Source organism: Neoarius graeffei, chromosome 11 (assembly GCF_027579695.1).
Source record: "Neoarius graeffei isolate fNeoGra1 chromosome 11, fNeoGra1.pri, whole genome shotgun sequence".
Classification (NCBI taxonomy): domain Eukaryota; kingdom Metazoa; phylum Chordata; class Actinopteri; order Siluriformes; family Ariidae; genus Neoarius; species Neoarius graeffei.
The window spans coordinates 61,981,725-62,003,258 of NC_083579.1; the positions used below are offsets into that span (position 1 = coordinate 61,981,725).

General features: G+C 38.0%; 1 protein-coding gene across 5 annotated transcripts; it reads right to left on the reverse strand.

Moving 5' to 3' along the window:
• Positions 1 to 489: 489 nt before the first annotated feature.
• LOC132894550 (transcriptional-regulating factor 1) lies at positions 490 to 21,454 on the reverse strand. 5 transcript variants are annotated; one of them, XM_060934528.1, is made up of 15 exons: positions 21,375 to 21,454; positions 6,586 to 7,967; positions 6,451 to 6,497; positions 6,205 to 6,346; positions 5,429 to 5,617; positions 3,581 to 3,875; positions 3,424 to 3,484; positions 3,173 to 3,309; positions 2,928 to 3,031; positions 2,753 to 2,828; positions 2,425 to 2,513; positions 2,191 to 2,304; positions 1,642 to 1,776; positions 1,236 to 1,420; positions 490 to 1,112 (listed from the first exon to the last, which is right to left on the reverse strand). In XM_060934528.1, the coding sequence occupies exons 2-15, from the start codon at positions 7,759 to 7,761 to the stop codon at positions 926 to 928; spliced, it is 2,937 nt and encodes a 978-aa protein (XP_060790511.1). In that variant the 5' UTR covers positions 7,762 to 7,967; positions 21,375 to 21,454; the 3' UTR covers positions 490 to 925. The 5 variants fall into 5 exon arrangements, with proteins under 5 accessions (XP_060790511.1, XP_060790513.1, XP_060790510.1 ...); XM_060934530.1 differs by lacking the exon at positions 21,375 to 21,454 and adding an exon at positions 21,191 to 21,211; XM_060934527.1 differs by lacking the exon at positions 21,375 to 21,454 and adding an exon at positions 18,825 to 19,055.
• Between the last annotated feature and the right edge of the window lie 80 nt (positions 21,455 to 21,534).

Consider the following 21,534-nt stretch of genomic DNA (forward strand, 5'->3'; position numbering starts at 1 on the left):
TGGAAATGGTGTTGAGACCGATAGACTTCCTGCAGTACCGTTACAGACGTCAAGGTCATTCACTCAGACTGCTATCTATATGAATCACTTTAATCATAAAAATTACTATATTAGATTTATTGTTAGTGCTTAAAACTATTCCTGTACCATTCTTGAGGTCTCAAAGCATTTATAAATGAAAGTGAGGCCATGGCTCTGCGTACTGTATATGCTTTAACTGTGAATGGGAGCGGGTGATCAAAAAATAAGCTGTGGGTCCCAGGATTTAGCTAGCGCTAACCAGAAGGATGTTCACAGCTCTACCTGCACATACAGCACTGTCTCTGGTACTAACTAGGGGATGGAAAGTTAACTATGGGGATTGCCTCAAATTACCTAATGGTGAAAAACCATTCTCAGCACAGCAGTTAGGTGAACCTGATGGCCAGATATTTCAGTAGGCCTACAAGATATATGCACCTAAGCACCAGGAAACTGTTTCATAAAGCATTTAAAACTTAGTTGTTTTATTTTTACAGGTCATAAAACATACTTTATACACAACAAGACCTGACACATCACTAGTCCTAGAATGTATCTTATAATGACATTTTGCCTGTTGGGCCAGTTATATTTACAGTACATCTCTTGAGGTTAACAAAGATATTCTGATAGCTAGAATAATTGTTTATACCAACAAATGGCATCTCGCTATTAATAAACCTCAAACATTTATTTAATAAGATACAGATTTTACAAAAACTCTCTGAACCATGGTATTTTGGCCAGAATTTTGACACTTGACTCATTAAACATCAGTTCCATTTAGTTTGGTCCAGCTCAGCAGCGGTCACCATATTACTCTTTAAGGTTCTGGTTCTGCAAGAGGCAGTCTGCTTGTTGCAGTGCTTTTGCATTGTTAATGCATAATGGTTTTATGTCTCCATTATTGCTGCAAAATACAAAACGAGGAGTTAGGGGTAGTAGTTGGAAGCAGATTAGCTGTTGGGTTGATAGATTGCACTGTCTTGTTTTCCTGTTCAGGAAGCCTTTGAAACTGCCAAAACTGCGGATCGTCTGGTTGTCTATGACTCTTCATATGAGCATTGCGGCTTTTCACCTTAGGAAACACTCTGTGAAAGCAAGGTTGAAAATGATAGATTAGTTTAATGATTGTGTCAGCCTGACAGTTATAAATAATACAGACCATGTCACTGACATGTCAATTCACTTGTCTCAACTACAGTATATCTTACTTTCCACATTCAGTGCAGGGGAAGATGAGATTTGAGTCAGTGTCTCCACTTGTTGAACTGTTTGAAGGTGACCTTTTTACAGAGCCAGGAGCAAAGTGCTGAGCTGATTTGGGTCTGTTATGTTCAGCTGGGGAATTACACAGCTTGCCTCTGTTACTTTGGTTCCATTCATTCCCATTAAACATCTGTTTTGAAAAACAAAACAAATTTTCCATTACATACTAATACAGATCTATACATATCTAATATAGAAGAGCAATTAAAAACCAATGCAACAAAATTAACAGATAGGTTTCAGTTTCTAAAAGGAAATAAAGCAAAGCCCCGGAAGCTTCACTGTAGCGACAGATCAGCTCTTCATATGCCTTTATCATTAGAATCTTGTTGACTTTATAGATTAACTCACAGGCCCAGATCTGGGTACTTCACAAACAAATGCGCCACTGATGTCAGACAGTTCAGAAAATTCCGCTGCTTGAGTTTTGTTCTTTATTTCATGTCCAGGTTGTCTGGTATTGCCTTCCTTCAACTGACCCCTATTCTAAGAGAGCAAATGGCACATTGTCATAATTATTAAGACCACAACTAGGGACTGAATAGCAGCACAAGAGGTAACCCAATATGTTCAAAAGTTCTTACAACATAAAAGCAAATTTATTGGGTTATATGACAGCTTCAGTAGGTGAGATAATTGTCCTGGTTATTCTAGCAATGTTTCCATTTTCCCACCCTTATTTTCAACAATACGTCGACAGGATATTTGCTTTACATAAAAATATTGCAGACTTGAGAGTTTCACTTTCCTATTATCCCATCCCATCCCATCCCATCCCATCCCATCTGTACATTTGTCTTAGTACATCCAAGACTATGTACTGAGAAAGGTGCTAAGAATAAAGCACATATTTAGAAATATGGGGACTGTAAAAACCTAGAGAAGATATTGATATCTCACCTCTTTCGCTTGGACTGGAGTTACTGGACCTGTGCTAAATCTCCTGCCCAGTCGAAGCTTCTCCTTCCAAGTGTAGTAATACTCGACACACTGAGCTACTGACTTTGTCTTCACCTAGCATTAAAGCACATCTTTTTACATCACTACACTAATTATAACACAGTCTATACAACGAAAGACAATGCATGGTCAAATATGTTGTAGATTGTATTCTGTTTATCATAGAGTATTTACCATTTTCTGAATGAGGTGAAAATCTTTGTTGTGAATTAACAGGGCCTTGTTCAGTTGTCTCTTTTCTTGTAGAGTCCATTTATCTGACCCTAGATGACAGCATGAGAATCAAAAAAGGGAATAACCATGATTAACCATTACCAAGCCAAATATGTATAGTCTTACTAAGAATCTTAGGTAATTATTTCTGACTTGTGAATGTTTATTACCATTATATACTTAATGTTTATAGAACAGTTTGAGGAGAAAAGCTAACTGACCAAACTCCTAAAAATTATCTACAGTACAGGTCTACATATTTCAGAAAACACAAAAGGCAGGTAAATACCAGCATAATGGTAATTTGTGTGAAGGCTGGATACATGTTTCAGCGCTGTCAGGGAAAGCAGTTTCTCCAGAGTTGTCTAGAAAATGATTTAAAAACCACATGCAAATTAGGAACATTTAATAAAGCTAGTCATGAAAATATTGTTCATATTTGCAAATTAATTAGACATTCTCACCATGATATCACCACTACACTCAAAAAGACAGTGAAGTGTGTATTCTGTGTTCGTCCCTCCTCCCGGAAGCACACTGGAACATGCCATCTTCAGAAGATCATCCACTTGGAGCAGACAAAAGTGCAAAATGGCCATCAGAACATTTTACAGTTTATTTTGTATAAGCAGTATTCCTACATTAATTAATTGCTCAGTGGAAAAATCCTTTACATTGACATTTAAATTGGTATCTTAATTGATGTTACCTCTCTGCTGCTTCTCAGGGGTATCCAAATAACAGGGTGTCCACAGAAGATTAGCCTTATGGATGTCCTCTGCCGCTTTAGAGTGACTCTGAATATCTGGAATGTCTGCTTGAAAATTGCAACCAATATTGATCCGGCTGAAAAATAGATTAAAAAAATTATATTAAACAGCTTGTAGTGCCATCATGCACTAACAGATTTATTATTATTATTATTATTATTATTAATTTGTTGTTGTTGTTTTTACTTACGGTTTAATGCTACTTGATTTATCCCCTGAACCTAATGTCACATTGCAGTCATATTTGTCACCTGTGACACATTAAAAACATAAGGCACATTATATTCATTTTGTGTTTTAGTGTATGTTTAAATGTATACACCATAAATATCCAAGTGGACACTTACTATCCTTGCACAAGCGAACTCGTGGAACAGTTTGTGCTTCAGTGCACGGGTGCCCTGCATTAACACACTTGAAAAGGCCAGAGCCTGGACGTACAGGGCTGAGCATTGGTGGAGGTGTGTATGGAATGCCATCTCCGCAGCTGCTTGGTGAACGCAGCTGGCTCTGGAAAAGCACCGGCCCTCTGGACTCAAGACCAGCGCCACATGGAGAAATTATAAGTGGCACCAGGCAGTGGCGATAGCGCTTTTTCTCTGGCTTTGCTGCACATTCTCCAGATCCTACTGAACTTTTTACCTAGAATATTTGCATTCACAGAATTTCTTTAATTAACAATATTTTCTGTAACTTTAAGAAGGTACTGGACACATTTTCAGATTATGTTAGTGACCCATATATTGAGATTCGGCCTCATTTATCAAGCTGGGTATGAACAGATTTGTGTGTAAATAGTTCATAGGAGCGTTTCCACAAAAAGATTGGTACTTATGAAAATCCTGTAAGGGCAGTACAATGGTACAATGGTTAGCACTGTTGCCTCATAGCAAGCAGGTTCTGAGTTTGAACCTGCCAGTTGACTCTTCCTGTGCCAGTGAGGGTTTCCTTGTTCCCTCCCGCAGTCCAGAAACATGTGGATGTGGTCAAGCGGCTACTCTAAATTGCCTATAAGTGCAAATGCGATTGTGAATGGCTGTCTGTCTCTCTAAGTTAGCCCCGCAATAGATTGGTACCTGCCTAGGGTGTACCCCACCTCTGGCCTGTCAACTGGGATAGTCTCCAGCCCACCCGTGACCTGCAATGGATTAGTGGTATAGAAAATGAATGAAAGAAAATCTTGTCAGTTCAGAAAAAAAAACCTTCCATATCCTGCTCCTGTTTAAATTTATACATAAGAAGAGTAACTAATGTAAAGCTTGATTGATCATCTTCAAATCTGATCATTTTTGATGAGTTATGGATAAGCTGGTCTGTACAGATGGTATACCATAAGTTGAGGCAGTGCAAATGGAAGAATTGATATTACTCAAAGAGTTAGCACATGATGCCCTGAGGAGGCAATGGATATTTAGAGACTGATATGGTTTAGTTTTCTGGAGAGGATGACTGCTTATAAAGCAGTTTTGCTAGTCACAGCATCTGGTCAATTTTAAAAAGCTTTGCCATGGTTTGGTCTTCCTGAGTAGCAGAAAAACTTTGTCAACAAGCAACAATACTTTTTTTGACACAGTTTTTGTGTCAAACCATTTTCTTTTGATGACCTGGCGACTTGTCCAGGGTGTACCCCGCCTCTTGTCCGTAGTCAGCTGGGATAGGGTCCAGCTTGCCCGTAACCCTACACAGGATAAGCGGTTACGGATAATGGGTGGATGGATTTTCTTTTGACCCCACTTATATTATACTGGACCGAATTCATCTCTGTAATTTCTCTCCTGGATATACTGCTACATATAAATATAATTCTTGTGGAAGTGATATGAAAGTACTTCAACTTTTGTTATATAGAATATTTTTGGGCTATTTAGTGTTAATTTTGCACATTCTGCTCTGTGAACATCATTTTTTATGGAGTTTTTTGGGCATCACCAAACACAAATCATTTCTGACATGCAAGTGCCAAGTAATTTCCGGGTGATTGCCGTTTATCAACATACACACATGAATATGAAGAAAATCTGCATTTATGAAACTTTTGTAAATCTGGCTTAAATGTTTAGTTCAGTTTGGTTTATGCAAACATTTACACACAGCTTTAATCAAAGATTGATAAATGAGGCCTGTTATTTGAAAGAGCAATGAATGAGTTTTATAGGGAAATTGGGTGCAATGAAACTCATATATGAAGGGAGAACCTTTTGTCGCTGTGGAGGACTCTCATCTGAATCATCCAAATCCTTTTGTCTCAGGTGGTTAGAAAAGTTATTTGGAAGCCTGGAGGGAAGTGGGTAATCCTTCACAGGAACAGACACAGGGAACACTATGGAGTCACTTGGAATTATTTCTTTAGATAGCTGAATTTGTTCATCAGTCTGTAAGGAAACCTAAAGGGAAGAAAAGTAAAATAAGAACTAAACATTATTGAGTCTGAATTAATATACAAGTTATTTTAAAAACATTGTACATCAAACCATTTATGAAAATAGTTGGTTTATTCTGGGAATATATAGACAACAGTGCTCAAAATGCTTCACGTAATAAAAAATTAAAATAAATAAAATAATACAGTAGCGTTAAATGCCGTCCTAGACCTAGGGCCAATAGCATAGGTATGATGACCATGGTACAATGATGAATTGCATCCATAACATTTCAGTGATACAGTCGGAGGACTGGAAGAGTCAACTGCACATTTCCGATGTGTTAAACTTCACAATATATGCTCAACCCATTTTAACTGATATACCAGTATTAATGAAAAAAAGACTTAGTTATGTAATTCTTGTGATCTTTTGAATCTATGGCTATTGGGCTGGGAGAAAAGGTCTGTGGTTTGCCATTTCAATTTGCCTCTTTCTGTGAAAGTAGGCAGTTTTTGGCCACATTTATTGATGAAATGTACTAGACTCGCAAAAACCATGTTAAGAGATATGCCTTAATTTCAGTAGTAATCCAGTGTACATGTTCTTACAGATTTGAGTGTTGAGGGATGTGTCTTGAATCCTCCATGGGAACGCATGTGGCCATTAAGAGCTGGCAAGCTCTTAAACTCCCGGTGACATAAAATGCATTTCAGGTTTGTTTTTGCCCCTTCAGCCCGAAGTACTTCCGTCCTAGCATAGATACAACCAAAATAAGCTAAAATCAAGACATAAAAACTGAAGATCCATTGTGATATTATTTCATGATAAATTCATAATAATGATGTGTGTCCAACCTGTAATAGGGTAAAAGTTGGTCCTCTTGAATATCTGATGAGTGCATCTTAAGGAAAGAAAGGGAGAGACTGGTAAAAATGTGCTACAATTTAAACAGAACAGAACCATATAACTGTGTTTTTTCCATGTAGTACCTGTCCACATGGCAGCCTGTAAGAGTTAAGATGATGAAGTACTCCTCCTCTCAGAGCTGGTGGCTGAGCAGTTTGATTGAACCCTGACCCCACACTTTCATAATGGGAACTATAGAAATCCTCCTGTTTGTGGTGGTAGTTTAAATCCATATAAACCTCTTCCTTTGGATTGGAAAACCCTGGCATAATGTCACCTGATCCCAAGTGATCTTCAAAAGAAGGATTTTGTTTAAAAGGGAACGAGTGTGATAGTTCATTAGGCTGCTGGTGCTGGTAGAGATCACTCTGGTGGGAAAATGAGTGAAAATTCTGTGACCCCTGGAAATGGGATGTGTGTAGACCAGCCTGGAAAACTCTTTGCTCAGATGCTTTATAGTCCTCAGTGTAGCTATCAGTTGGTGATCCAACAGACTCATGGCTCTCCTGAGAATCTAATAATATTTGTTGCTTTTGCTGGCCTAATGAATAAGATGCAAGCTGCTGCTGATGGATTTGATTTCCTTGCTGAAGAAGAAGATATTGGCTCGGAGACTTATAGAAGGGTCCTTTGTATACTGGCATCGAATTGTTCTCTCTCAGATGTGGTTTGTGATGTTGATATCCATAATATTGCTGGTGGCTTTGGTAAGGATTATGAGACATATTTTGGGTCTCTACTGGATGATGCATTAGCTGATTATGGCACTGCTGTGACCGACTCTGCATGGTTACAGGACTAAAGGGCTCTCTATCTGACCCACTTGAAGGTGTTCCTCTCTGGGGTGACAGCAAAATCTCTGACACTTGATTGTCTTCTGAACTCTTGTCACTTACAGTGTTAACAAAAGCAGTATTGGGATTTTTTATAGGAAAGGCCTTGGAAAATGAATCTAGTCCATGTAAAGATTCATTGAAGGGGTAGACAACATGGGAATTCATAGTCTCAGTTAACATGGAAGACGCAGACTTCTCAAGTTGATTATGTTCCCATGATCCTTCATCATGTGGTATGTCAAGTAGCGGCGAAAGTTCATTTTGTGGAGTAGTAGGGGATAGCATATACTTTTGGTTAACATGTGGAGACACTGGTGATGGTTGTAATGAGGTTGTACTATGTACAGCATAACCAGATCTTGTGACAGTTAAACTGCTACTGCCATTAGTTAGGTCATTGATCTCATATAGGTTCTCTGTCATATTGGAAATAGAAATCAATCAATGCCTCTACTCTTAAATTTTATTTTTATTTTGACTTTACAGAGCTAATTTACCTATGGATTTTAATTGCACTGATTTTGAAAGCACTTATTCAAGATGAGAAACAAATATTTCCATTATCATTTTCCTGGTATGTGTTGTGTAAATGATGAATGTTGAAAGACTTCAGCCGAATGGGTCATTCCCTATGGAAAGAAAAAAAAAAACATTTTTGGGATGATATATAAATGTTCATATCACTCAGGAATATTATGCAGTTAGTAGGACAATCCTCCAGGCACAATCATTAGTGAAACTTCACATTTTACATAAATGAACTCAGTACACAGAAATGTTTGCGAGACACTTCATGCAAGCTCAAATCAAGTCTCACATCCCTGAGATGCAAAGTCTTAGTCAATTCTCAAGTATTTAAACATGAACTTTTGTTAAGATTCAAATCCTTAGCAGGAAACATTAAATCAATAAAACACTGTTATATTAACTCTAGGACAATCCAAAACACACTTTGTACAATGTACAGCCTGACCTCATTAAATGACATTAAACTTTATATGTACACAACATTATCTGTAACAAATGTAGATAACTGATTCTACCTTCCCTGTTCACAGAGCCGGCCCGTGGCATAGGCAATATAGGCAAATGCTAAGGGCGCTGCGTCCATCCAGGGGCGCAGAAACGGGTGGAGAAAAATTATGACTTCCACTATTCTGAAAATGAGTCAGCATTATAATATTTTAGCCTAATTTAATTGTACAGCAAAGCATGTAGTCAGGGTGCGATTTGTCAAAAAAAAAAGCGGGGTGGGGTGGGGTGTGGTGGTGGTTGTTAATCATGAAACAATAAGCGCTCAACAGTGGTTCACCCTGTCTATAGTGTGTCTTCGGGTGCGCAAGTGCGCATCCGCAGCTATTCTCTGTTTTGGCCATGTAATCATAGCCGGCGATTGCTATAGGCGACCTAGGCAATTGCCTAGAGCGCAAAGTGTGCCCAGGGGCGCCAAGGGCGACCAAAACCCCACCAAAAAGAAGGGATGGAGTTATTGAATGGAGATATTACCAAGTGCATCAGTGGTGTACAGTGTTTTCAACCACTGTGCTGCCGAACTCTAGTACCGCAGAACACTAGTGTGCCGTGAGAGATCACCAAGTGTACCGTGGAAAATTATAGAATGACTGTATATTGTAAATATTGGCAACAGCGTTTTAGTTTCAGTCAACATTTTCTATTGGTGATGTGCCTTGAGATTTTTTCATTGAAAAAAGTGCGCCCTGGCTCAAAAAGGTTGAAAACAAGTGTAACCTACGCAGTAGTGGTCGGTGATTTCCTTATGCCTACTAAAAATGCACAATGATAGGTTATAAGGGGGGCAGGGGGAGCGGTGTTCATCAGGGAATGAGAATGGCTATCCACTGCAAAAAGTAGCCCAGACTACAAGTGCTTAAATGAAGAAATCCAAACTCTCGGGTGCGCAAGGGCGCAAACGAAGGCTACAGGAAGAAACAAATAGAGCCAAGTATAGAGGTAAGTCTGATCTAATCTCTCATATCAACCATTATAGTGGCAAATTAATATTTTAGATGCCTGAATCAATGTCTGCCTAGCTAACTAGATGCAAACAGCAATACAGCCCATTGATGTCCTAACAGGGTGCTTAAGTTTGCACAATTTAGAATTGTAGAATTTTTTATTCATTTAATTTGTTAATTCTTCAGAGATGACTTAACTTTTAATAGCAAAAAAGAAACTAAAATAATTTCTTGTTTATTGCCCATGCACTACACTTTGAACAGGGTGCAGAAGAGTTTTTGCCCATTATATGGAGATATGTATTGGATTTGTGTGGTCATTTTACTTTGTGACACTTTATGTTAATAATGATAACAATAATAACAATAAAAAAGATAAAAATGACTTCTTGTTTATTGTCCATGCACCGTACATTGTTTAATAGTAATAGAATAGAGTAATTAGATTAAAGTGTTATTTAGATGTTATTAGAGGGTTTTTTTTCTTGGGGGGGTGCCAAAACTCAATCTCGCCTAAGGCAGCCAAAGACCTAGAGCCGGCCCTGCCTGTTCAGGTTATGGTTATTTGATATTTATGGGAGTCTTGGGTGTCAATGCTCTGTAATGGTCAGTAAGTTTTCTGTCACAGGAAAAAACTTCAGCACAGAGAACTTTGCATTTTTTGTTTTGTTTTTTTTGACGTGGCAAAGCTCACTTCTCAAAAGAGGACAACTGAGAGGGTGGTGAAGGAAGTGCTTACAACTGTTACTGTCACCCCTATCTTATACACAGTGTGTTGCCTGCCAGTAAAATATTGAATTTATTGTACAATATGACTAATAGCCTATAAAGAACTGAATGGTCTTGCACCACAGGACCTGAGCAAACTTTTGGTCTTTTATGATCTGTCACACCTGCTTTGATCAAAATGTGCAGGTCCTTTGTTAGTACCGAGAATAACTACCAATTTTTCTCAAATTTTAGGCCGAGGCTAAAATTCTATTTGTTTATTTTCTAGGATGAATTTTCCAGAGTATTCTCTCTACCGTAGGTCGAGTCCTGTCAAGAATCATTGATGGAATTGGAATCTGAATCTCTAATTCAAACACCATCTCTGCCCAAATAGTTTTACCAAAAATGTTTTATAATACAGCAAATCCATCTGTCCTTACATAACCATCCTTGAGCTGTGGAGATTTTATTTCTGTCCTAAATATTACCAGGTCACATGTGTATATGAGAGCGGCACGGTGGTGTAGTTGTTAGTTCTCCGAAGTTGTTTATAATTAGCACAGCTGTTACATTTAACATATTTTAATGTAGGGTAGCACAGTGGTATAGTGGTTAGCACTGCCGCCTCACAGCAAGAAGGTTCTGGGTTTGAGCCCAGTGGCCAACGGGGGCCTTTCTGTGTGGAGTTTGCATGTTCTCCCCGTGTCTGCATGGGTTTCTTCCGGGTGCTCTGGTTTCCCCCACAGTCCAAAGACATGCAGGTTAGGCTAACTGGTGGTGCTAAATTGACCGTAGGTGTGAATGTGAGTGTGAATGGTTGTTTGTCTCTGTGTCAGCCCTGTGATAACCTCGTGACTTGTCCAGGGTGTACCCCGCCTCTTGCCCATAGTCAGCTGGGATAGGCTCCAGCTTGCCTGCGACCCTGTAGAACAGGATAAGCAGCTATAGATAACAGATGGATGGATGGATGGATGGATGGATGGATATGACAAACCACAACATAAAATTGACTGATTATTGCTTGGCTTTTCATACCTAGATCAGGAACTTCTTGATGATGCTATGAACGAAGTGGGTCAAAACTCATTAGATGAGAGCTGGCAAGCTAATCAAGTAAGACTAGGAAAATGAGAGGTAAACAGTCTCTCAGGGTGGTTTTATGACCCAATGGCTATCACAGTCAGTAACTCTGCTACTTGAGAAAATGGTTATACTTTAATACTGAGAAAATGAAATTAAAGTAAATTATACAACCCCAAATCAGAAAAAGTTGGAATGGTATGCTGAAATTGAAAGTAAAATTGAAAATTATTTGTAAATCATTTTTGACATGGATTGCACTCAAAACAATATAAAAGCACTTTATTTGATGTTTTACCTCATTAATTTTTTTTCCAAAATAAACACATTATTTTGAAAAAAATAATCTTGCAACACATTTCAAAAAAGTTGGGACAGTAAAGCATTTACCACTTTAGAATTTTACAATTTCTTCTCACAACATTTAAAGACGTTTAGGGACTGAAGACACCAAGTGATGAAGTGTTTCAGGTGTTATTTTGTCCCATTCTTCCTACAAACAGGTCTTAAGGAGTGCAACAGTATGGGGTCGTGGTCATATTTTTTGTTACAAAATTCACCACACATTTTCTATTGAGGACAGATACCCTCTTGTTCTGTAGCCATGCCTTTGTAATGTGTGCAGGATGTGGTTTTGCATTGTCTTGTTGAAATATCCCTGGAAAAGATGTCATCTTGAAGGCAGCATATGTTGCTTCAAAATCTCAATGTACTTTTCCATATTAATACTGCCATCACAGAAGTGTAAGTTACCTTCGCCAAGGATACTGACACAACCCCATACCATGACAGACCCTGGCTTTTGGACTTGTTGCTGTTAACAGTCTGGATGGTCCTTTTTGTCTTTGGTCTGGAGCACATGGCGTCCATTTCTTCCAAAAACAGACTTGGAATACTGATTCGTCTGACCACAATACACATCTCCACTGTGTGATGGTCCATCCCAGATGCCTTTGAAGCTAGAAAAGTCGACGATGTTTCTGGACACCGTTTATAAGGCTTCCTTTTTGCACAGTAAAGTTTTAACTGGCACTTATGGATGTAACTCTGTATTGTAGTGCTTGACAAAGGTTTGATGAAGTAATCCCAAGCCTATGTTTTTATATCAGCTATAGATGAATGATGGTTCTTGATGCAGTGCCATCTGAAGGATTGGAGATCACAGGTAAAACTGTGCCCTTTGTGCCCTTGCCCTTTATGCACCGAAATCCCTCCAGATTTTTTGAATTGTTTAATTATATTATGCACCATAGACAGTGAAATATACAAATCCATTTGGATCTTTCTTCGAGGAACATTGTTTTTAAACATTGCAATAATTTTCTCATGCATTTGTTGACAACCTGGAGATCCTCGGCCCATCTTTGCTCCTCAAATACTAGGCCTTTCCTGGGTACTGATTTTGAACCAAATCATTATCACCTGTTGACATCACCTGTTTCAAATTACGTCATTATTTAATTATTTTACTTCATTATTAGCCCTAAACTGCAAGCCTGAAACACAGGAATGGACGTATATTAAAAGTAGACGGGCTTTAGATTTCATAAAATCGGTGAAATTTAGTTCCCTCTGAAATTTGGTCATTGTGATATGTTTATTTTTATAATATCTTAAAACAACAACAACAACAACAACAAGCAGGCCATTCGCTGGCTGGGAAGTTATTTAATTTGAAGGGATTCCCTAGCAAATAATGTGCATGAAATTGCTCACTTCGTGCAGTCAAGCAGACAGAGGAAGTCCACATGCACATGCTTACCTGAGTTATCGTCGTCTTCTTCATCTTTCAGGTTTTATGGCAGCTGGTATCCGGTGTTGCATTACTCCCATCTACAGGTTTACCTTGACCGTGCACTCATTCTGTTGCTAAACAAACAGCTGATCACACCGAGGTGCTCGCTGACTGCCGATATTTATTAGTTTGGTCCTGTTTCCTTTCCTTCACAACATAATGTTTTTCTTCTCGCTTTCTGTTACTGTGGTTGGTCTTTCACGGTTCATTCGCACACTCATGTCGGCCATTGTTCCCTCCTGTTTCAAATTTGTATCCCACAATGCCTTGCGTGAACGGGGAAAGCCCACCACATGATGCATGACGAAGTATCTTGAATGAGGTCATGGTGAAGCAGGAAAAAAATGGCGGAGAATTTAGGACCATGGGGCTCTAAATTCATTAATTGCTCTTTTAGGAAAAAAAAAAAGTAATAAAATCAGAAGTCTGTGATTCAAATTCAGTAGCTTTCGGTCCACTAAAAAAAAATAATAATTGGGTGTCAGAGAAAATTATTTTTCTGACCTAAACATGAAAAATCTGAAAGGCAGTATACCTTTAACAAATGAAATGAAGTTAAACAGACAAAACATGAAATATCTTGGGTTCATATTGTCTGCAAATACATACAAGCCAAACTAAATTTAGAAACCACTGCTTTCTTTTTTTAATTACATTTCCCATACTGTCCCAACCTTTTCTATTTTGGGGTTGCTCTTTCATACATACGCAACTAAAAAAACACGTAAATAATGTAGTCTATTCAGTCTTTCCAAAACCATAGAAGGAATAATATTCTTACAAAACACATAAATCTGATTTGTCCACATGTAAAATAGAATGGGGTGTGTTTTGTGCATTTGTCTTTTTAGCACCTTCAGTTAAGTCACACCATGACTCAGTCCGAGACTTCCTCTATCACCCACACTTAGAATATGCATGTAATTAAGATATGTACTATTTTATCACTTCCTGCCATATGCATTGGTCTGAATAGTTAAATGACAGTTTGATTTTTATCTACAAATGATACATATCGTACTTTGCAAAAGTCTTGGTCACCCTATTGTTTAAATACAAATTTTGTTATACCAGTAGATGTTAATTTGATGACTTCTGCATTATTGAGTCAGTACAACATTTTCAATGTCCAAAAGTTACTTTTCCAACAATAAATGTTACGGACCAATGTTTGTTTCTCAATATAGAAAGCAACATATTACACAATATACTACTTTTCAGACAAAAACATAATGAAGGCTATTGTATTTTGCCTGCAAAACAGAAGTGTGTGACAGTCAAAGTCTCCAAGATGCTAAGTAAAATTTACCAGCGAATTTCCTTCAAAAACTGCACACGGTGTACCTGAGGCTTCTGGTGCAGTTTTTTCAAGCACAGGGTTGTCACACCAAATATGGACTTTGTTTAGTTTATTAGTATTTATTGCTCTTTATAGTTTACTTTTGCATGTAGATGCATTTAATTTCATTATTTTCAAAGGCATGTTTGCTTTACAGTATTTCTTTGAATGTATTTTTGGACAGTACTGTAGATTAAAAAAAATATGCATACATGCCTGGAAGCAAAACAATAAGGCAAGTATGTGTGCGTGTTTTACCTTTTGGCATTAATACAGAGATCACCAGTAAACTTTTGAAAGCTTGACTAGATTTTGTGGTTGCATGAATTGACATTTCCTTGACTGTCATTTCAAGACCCACACCCATACTACAGGCCTGTATGGAAGCATGTAGTATATTTAAAGCTTCAAAATATTTTTCAATTACAGTCAAGTCTAGAATTATTAAGAGGCATGATTGTATTAAATTATGATTGTATTTTATAAACACTGCACACAATGATTAATATTTTCTAATCAAAACTGACACATTTTCTAACAAAAATCATTCATATACAAACAGTTAAAAAAAAAAGCATTTACAAAGATATGTGGCAAAATTACTGAAACCGCTATAAAGCATTTTAAAATATTGGTTAGTTGTCTACTATTGGTCTAACATATTTAGTGCTGCTTTCAAAATTTTGTCTGCACTTTATTATGAACTACCATAACCAGAACTACAATAATTTCACAGAATACTGTATTTTAACTTTAACAGTCATTTGGACTCAAAATAATATGGCATACTTTACATAAGGGAGAAAATATGGGCAAAATGTATTTTAAAGTAATGCAAATAGTCATGTTAATAAGCTGATCTGTGAATCACATCAAACATGTCAGTGTCAAATGGCTCAAGTAAGCTTTGTGGTTTTGAGAGTTTCCATCCTTAGTTCACTCTGCCGTGTGACTAAATGAATAGTGAATGTCAAAGACTTCAGTTACTTAGTGGAACAACTATGAGACCTTTCCATTTGACCTTGATTACATAGAAGATACATAAAAAGCATATATTATAAGATTAAAAAAGGTTTGACAGAAAATTAGTCATTTAAACCCATTTAAAGTATATATGCTGATTATGAAGCAGACAACAATGGATAGTTTTCTTAGTAAGACCTTATTTACCATATATTTTTATATAGTCTGTAATGTTTTTGCACCCACCTCCAAATGTACACTGGCACATTCACTTCCTTAATCCAAAAGTGTCAAATCACATGACTAACTTGCCAGTAACTAGGAATTCATTTGGCCTCATTCGGACAAAATTGTATTCAGTATGAAGCTGCTGTGTTCCACACTTTCAATTACACATACACTGATGGTATAAGTAATTGTTATTAATAACTGTTATAATATAATAAGCTATCAACATTGAGTTGTTTTGTGTGTTAACTGGCTACTTATTTACTTTATGCCTAAAACAACAGATGCAGCAACTGGCTACTCTTGCTTACCTATGATTATTATTAATTACGGCCCCAATTTCAAAAAAGTTGGGATGCTGTGTAAAATGTAACTAAAAATAGAATGTGAAGATTTGCAAACTATGGAAACCCTATATTTCATTGAAAATAGTACAAAGACAACATAAAATGTTTAAACTGAGAAATTTTATTGGTTTTTGAAAAATACATGCTCATTTTGAATTTAGTGCCAGCAACATGTTTCAAAAAAGTTGGGACTGGGACAACAAAAGACTGGAAAATTGTGTAATGCTAAAAAAAAAAATGTAAATTAAAAAAAAACAACTAATTAGATTAAAGGTAGACTGCCTTTCAGATTTTTCAGGTGTAGGTCATAAAAAGAATTTTCCCTGACACCTAATTATTCTTGTTTAGTGGACCGAAAGCTACTGAATTCAAATCACAGACTTCAATTTTTATTTTTTTTAAATTAAATAGTTAATGAATTTAGGGCCACGTGGTCCTAAATTCTCCACCATTTTTTCTTGCTTTACCATGACCCAATTCAAGATACTACATCATGCATCACATGGTAGGCTTTCCCCATTCGTGCAAGGCATTGTGGGATACAAATTTGAAACAGGAGAGAAAAACGGAGGACGCGAGTGTGCAAATGAAACGTGAAAGACCGACTACAGCAACAGAAAGCAAGAAGAAAAAGACGTTATGTTGCGAAGGAAAGGAAATACAGGACCCAACTAATAAATATCGGCGGTCAGTGAGCACCTTGGTATGATCAGCTGTTCGTTTAGCGACAGAATGATGTAACTGTCAGTGCATGGTCAAGGTAAACCTGTAGATGACAGTAATGCAACACTCTGGATGCCAGCTGCTGGAAAACCCGAAAGAAGAAGAAGAAGGTAAACCTGCACATGCGCACACGTACTTCCTCTGCCTGCTTGACTGTGCGAAGTGAGCGATTTCATGCACATTATTTGCTAGGGAATCCCCTCAAATTAAAATAAACATATATCACAATGCCCAAATTTCAGAGGGAACTAAATTTCACTGATTTTATGAAATCGAAAGGCCATCTAGCTTTAATTGGCTACAAATCAGTAACATGATTGGGTATAAAAAGAGCATCCCAGAGAGGCGGAGTCTCTCAGAAGTAAAGATGAGGAAGAGTTCACTGCTCTGTGAAAGACTGCGTAGGCAAATAGTGCAACAATTTAAGAATAACATTCCTCAATGTAAAACTGTAAAGAATTTGGGGATCACATCATCTGCGGTACACATCGTCATTAAAAGATTCAGAGAATCTGGAGAAATCTTTGTAGGTAAAGGACAAGGCCGACATTGGGTGCATGTGATCTTCAGGCCCTCAGGCGATACCGCATTAAAAGCAGAAGGAACACTTACGAAAACCATCGTCTGTGAACACAGTTTGTCATTGCATACACAAACACAGGTTAAAACCATGTATAAACAATATCCACAAACACTACTGCCTTCTCTGGGCCTGAGCTCATTTACCATGGACTGAGGCAAAGTGGAAAACTGTGCTGTGGTCTGATGAATCAAAATTTGAAATTCTTTTTGGAACTCATGGACACCATATCCACTGGGCTCAAGAGGAGAGGGACCATACAGCTTGTTATTAGCGAACAGTTCAAAAGCCAGCATTTGCGATGATATCGGGTTGCATTAGTACACATGACATGGGCAGCATGCACATCTGTAAAGGCATCTTTAGTGCTGAATTATATATACAGGTTTTGGACAAACATGCTGACATCCAGAAGACATCTTTTTCAGGGAATGCCTTGCTTATTTTAGCAAAACAATGCCAAACTGCATTATGCACGTATTACAATTGCATGGTTCTGTAGTACAAGAGTCTGGGTGCTAAACTGGCCTGCCTGCAGTCCAGACCCATCTCTCATTTAAAATTTTAGTGCATTATGAAGCGCAAATTATGACAAAGAAGACCAGAACTGTTGAGCAAATGAAATTGTATATCAGAGAAGAATGGGACAATATTTCACTTTCAAAACTACAGCAATTGGTCTCTTCAGTTCCCAAACTTTTACAGAGTGTTGTTAAAAGTAGAGGTGATGCAACACAGTGGTAAACATGCCCCATCCCAAATTTTTTGAAATGTGTTGCTGGCATCAAATTCAAAATGAGCATATATTTTTCAAAAATAATAAATAAATAAAAGTTCTGTTTCAACAACTGATATGTTGTCTTTGTACTATTTTCAATGACATATAGGGTTTCCATGATTTGTAAATCATTACATTCTGTATTTATTTACATTATCCCCTTCAGACACAAGGAAAAATGCTATGGAAGTTCATGCTATGGAACTTCATGTGTACAATTGTACAAATTATGTCCGAAGGGGTTATACACAGCATCCCACCTTTTTTTTTTGGAATTGGGGTTGTACTATGCAATTGCTACAATTCATAAATGCCTTGTAGTAAAAGTATTTGTCTTTGACTGCTATACTAAATATACAGTATATACATAATAAAAACAACGTACAGTGTCTTAGTAAGGTTGTTGGAAAGCTGTGAATGGGGACACTCATCTTGGAACATTTCATAACAGGATAAAAGGTGAGAGTTAGAAGAACTTTGTATTCATTTGCAGTCACCCTTCCCACTAAGGGGACAAACTGACTCAAACCATTCCAGCATGATGCCTCCTACAACATAACATAGCCACAAGTTTGTCCTTAAATTTGCCATCTGTCTAATGAAACAAAACTTATACAAGTTCATGACTACAAATAGCACTAGATTTTAAAAAAGGAGAAAAATATGTCAAATAAATAATTGCTATGACTACCTTTTGCCTAACCAAACGCTTTCTTAGATACGCTGCCATGTAGTTTGCAGACTTGTAAAACTGAAGCCAAGACACAGTGAAGCTCTTCTGATGAATTTACATATATTACAGTAACTAAACACGATTACCAAAAATAAACATCCCTACTTTATGCATATTTCTCCATAATATTAATATCTAAATTGCAGTGGCTGATCAGAAATATGTGTTAAATAATCATTTGTAAATGACTGTCTAAACTGCACCATAGCAAAACGATCACGGACAAGTCTTACCTCTGCTCTCTGCTTTCAGTAAGTTTGGTCCACTTTGTAAGCCAAGTTAGTAAAAGCAGAAACAAACATCAAGTGTTGTCTACATGTACATCATCTTAGAAAAATGACCACTCAAAACTGATGTTGAGATGTTGACCAAACAGAGGAAGTCAACGTATGCACTGCTGAGTAAGGAATTCTATGCATCTCCTATAGTAGGTCCTATTTCTGACAGCTTAGGGGGGGTTTAAGGAAGTTCAGGAAATGCAGTCTTTTTCTTTCTATGCTCTGAGGCTTCCTGAGCATAACCACAAACTATTTTCTCAACCTAAGTGTTATGCAGTTCATTGCAACCCTGCCTGTAGTTAATCTGCGTTTATTAAACTGTAAAAAAAAAATATCTACATAAAACTTGTTGATAAATCATCATGAACCAAATAAAGTAAATTTAGCTCATGTAGCTTTTTGCACCACAGTAGTAGGTGTAAGGGTGAGATCAGCAGGCCTTCATTTTACATTTTTTTTGTGACTGAATATGTTATTCATAAGGTAATAATTAACTTTTTAGTCATACCTCACATAACAATTTCCGGGATAATTTATTTCTATTTTAACAGATTCCCTCATGTGGTTATTTAGTGATTAGTAATTTAGTGAGTAGTTATTGCTGAAGTAACACATCTATCATGCTAACTGCACCTGATTGTAGTAAAAAATTTGACTCAAGTCGACACAGCATATAATTGTATTATGCTCAAGGATACTTTGCACTATGCTCAGTGATAGTGTTTTATTTGTAAAGTTAATTTAAGCAACACTGAATGAAAGGAAAAGGGTGTGCTAGAGATGGTCATTTGATAAGTCTGCAGAGTGATTAAGGTAGTACATTCTAAGCAGCACTTCACTCTTAAGACTTCCTGTGACTTCCTATATACGCCATATTAAAGAGCACAACCTAAAATGTTACATATTTTTGTTGTGCTTCTTAAACGTCAGACTAAAACCTTGCTTTCGCTGGTGACTTGCTTATAGTGCTACTTGGCAATACTTTGTGAGGGTATCTCATCTCATCTCATTATCTGTAGCCGCTTTATCCTGTTCTATAGGGTCGCAGGTAAGCTGGAGCCTATCCCAGCTGACTACGAGCGAAAGGCGGGGTACACCCTGGACAAGTCGCCAGGTCATCACAGGGCTGACACATAGACACAGACAACCATTCACACTCACATTCACACCTACGGTCAATTTAGAGTCACCAGTTAACCTAACCTGCATGTCTTTGGACTGTGGGGGAAACCGGAGCACCCGGAGGAAACCCACATGGACACAGGGAGAACATGCAAACTCCGTACAGAAAGGCCCTCGCCAGCCACGGGGCTCAAACCCGGACCTTCTTGTTGTGAGGCGACAGTGCTAACCGCTACACCACCGTGCGGCCCTTCGTGAGGGTATTCACCTGTTCTCTCATCTCATTATCTCTAGCCGCTTTATCCTTCTACAGGGTCGCAGGCAAGCTGGAGCCTATCCCAGCTGACTACGGGCGAAAGGCGGGGTACACCCTGGACAAGTCGCCAGGTCATCACAGGGCTGACACATAGACACAGACAACCATTCACACTCACATTCACACCTACGGTCCATTTAGAGTCACCAGTTAACCTAACCTGCATGTCTTTGGACTGTGGGGGAAACCGGAGCACCCGGAGGAAACCCACATGGACACAGGGAGAACATGCAAACTCCGTACAGAAAGGCCCTCGCCAGTCACGGGGCTCAAACCCGGACCTTCTTGCTGTGAGGCAACAGTGCTAACCACTACACCACCGTGCCGCCCTTCGTGAGGGTATTCACCTGTTAATTCAGCTAATGGAAACAACAACAAAACAAATGCTTTCAAAGACTTTCAATAAACAACAGACACACAATAACCATGAGTAGCACCCGTAAAAGTTTATACACAATTCCATATAAACCAGTTTCATAAGCGACATGCTCAATCAGGCACTGTACAATGAATAATAACTACATCAGGTTTTGCAGTTATTTTTGTGCAACATAGACGTTTCTTAAAAAAACAACACCTTTAATCCTTTTGCAAAGGGAGCTGGGGTGGCCATTCAAATATTCTTAATAATTTTCACAAACTGGTATGAAGCGTTTCAATAGCGCTTGTACCACATCATCACTCCACATGGTGGCATTGTAGCCTTTTGTGATTATTATTATTATTATTTTTTTTAAATAAAAGCTAAATTAGAACTAAAACTATCCATGCGTCAAAGAGGATTACTACACTTTTAATTACAACTATATACCAGTGAGTGATAAGTCTAAATCCTGTCCAGCAGGTTATTGGTTCTTTAATTCTCAGCTGAGATGGAAGTTACCTGGCTGTAGTTTGCGTCATTAACATCTCTCTTACAGTACATTACCCATTTACTCCAAACACTGATTCCCTGCCGGAGGAACCAAGGTGAAAGCCCAGGAACTGAGTATAAAAGGGATGAAAGGAGGCTCATAGACTTGGTAGCCCGGTTAAACTGTTAATCACAATGAATAGCTAATACATACCATAAGGCAAGTACGAACGCACAGTGAGGTAGAATACAGAGCAGCTGCACAGGCACAAACTGCACTGAAATAAGGAAGTTCATAAAGAAACTGCGGGTGTGGCTTCTGTCTACGTCCACAGCCGCGTACTGCTGCACTAAATAGTGTGCTGTCATAATAG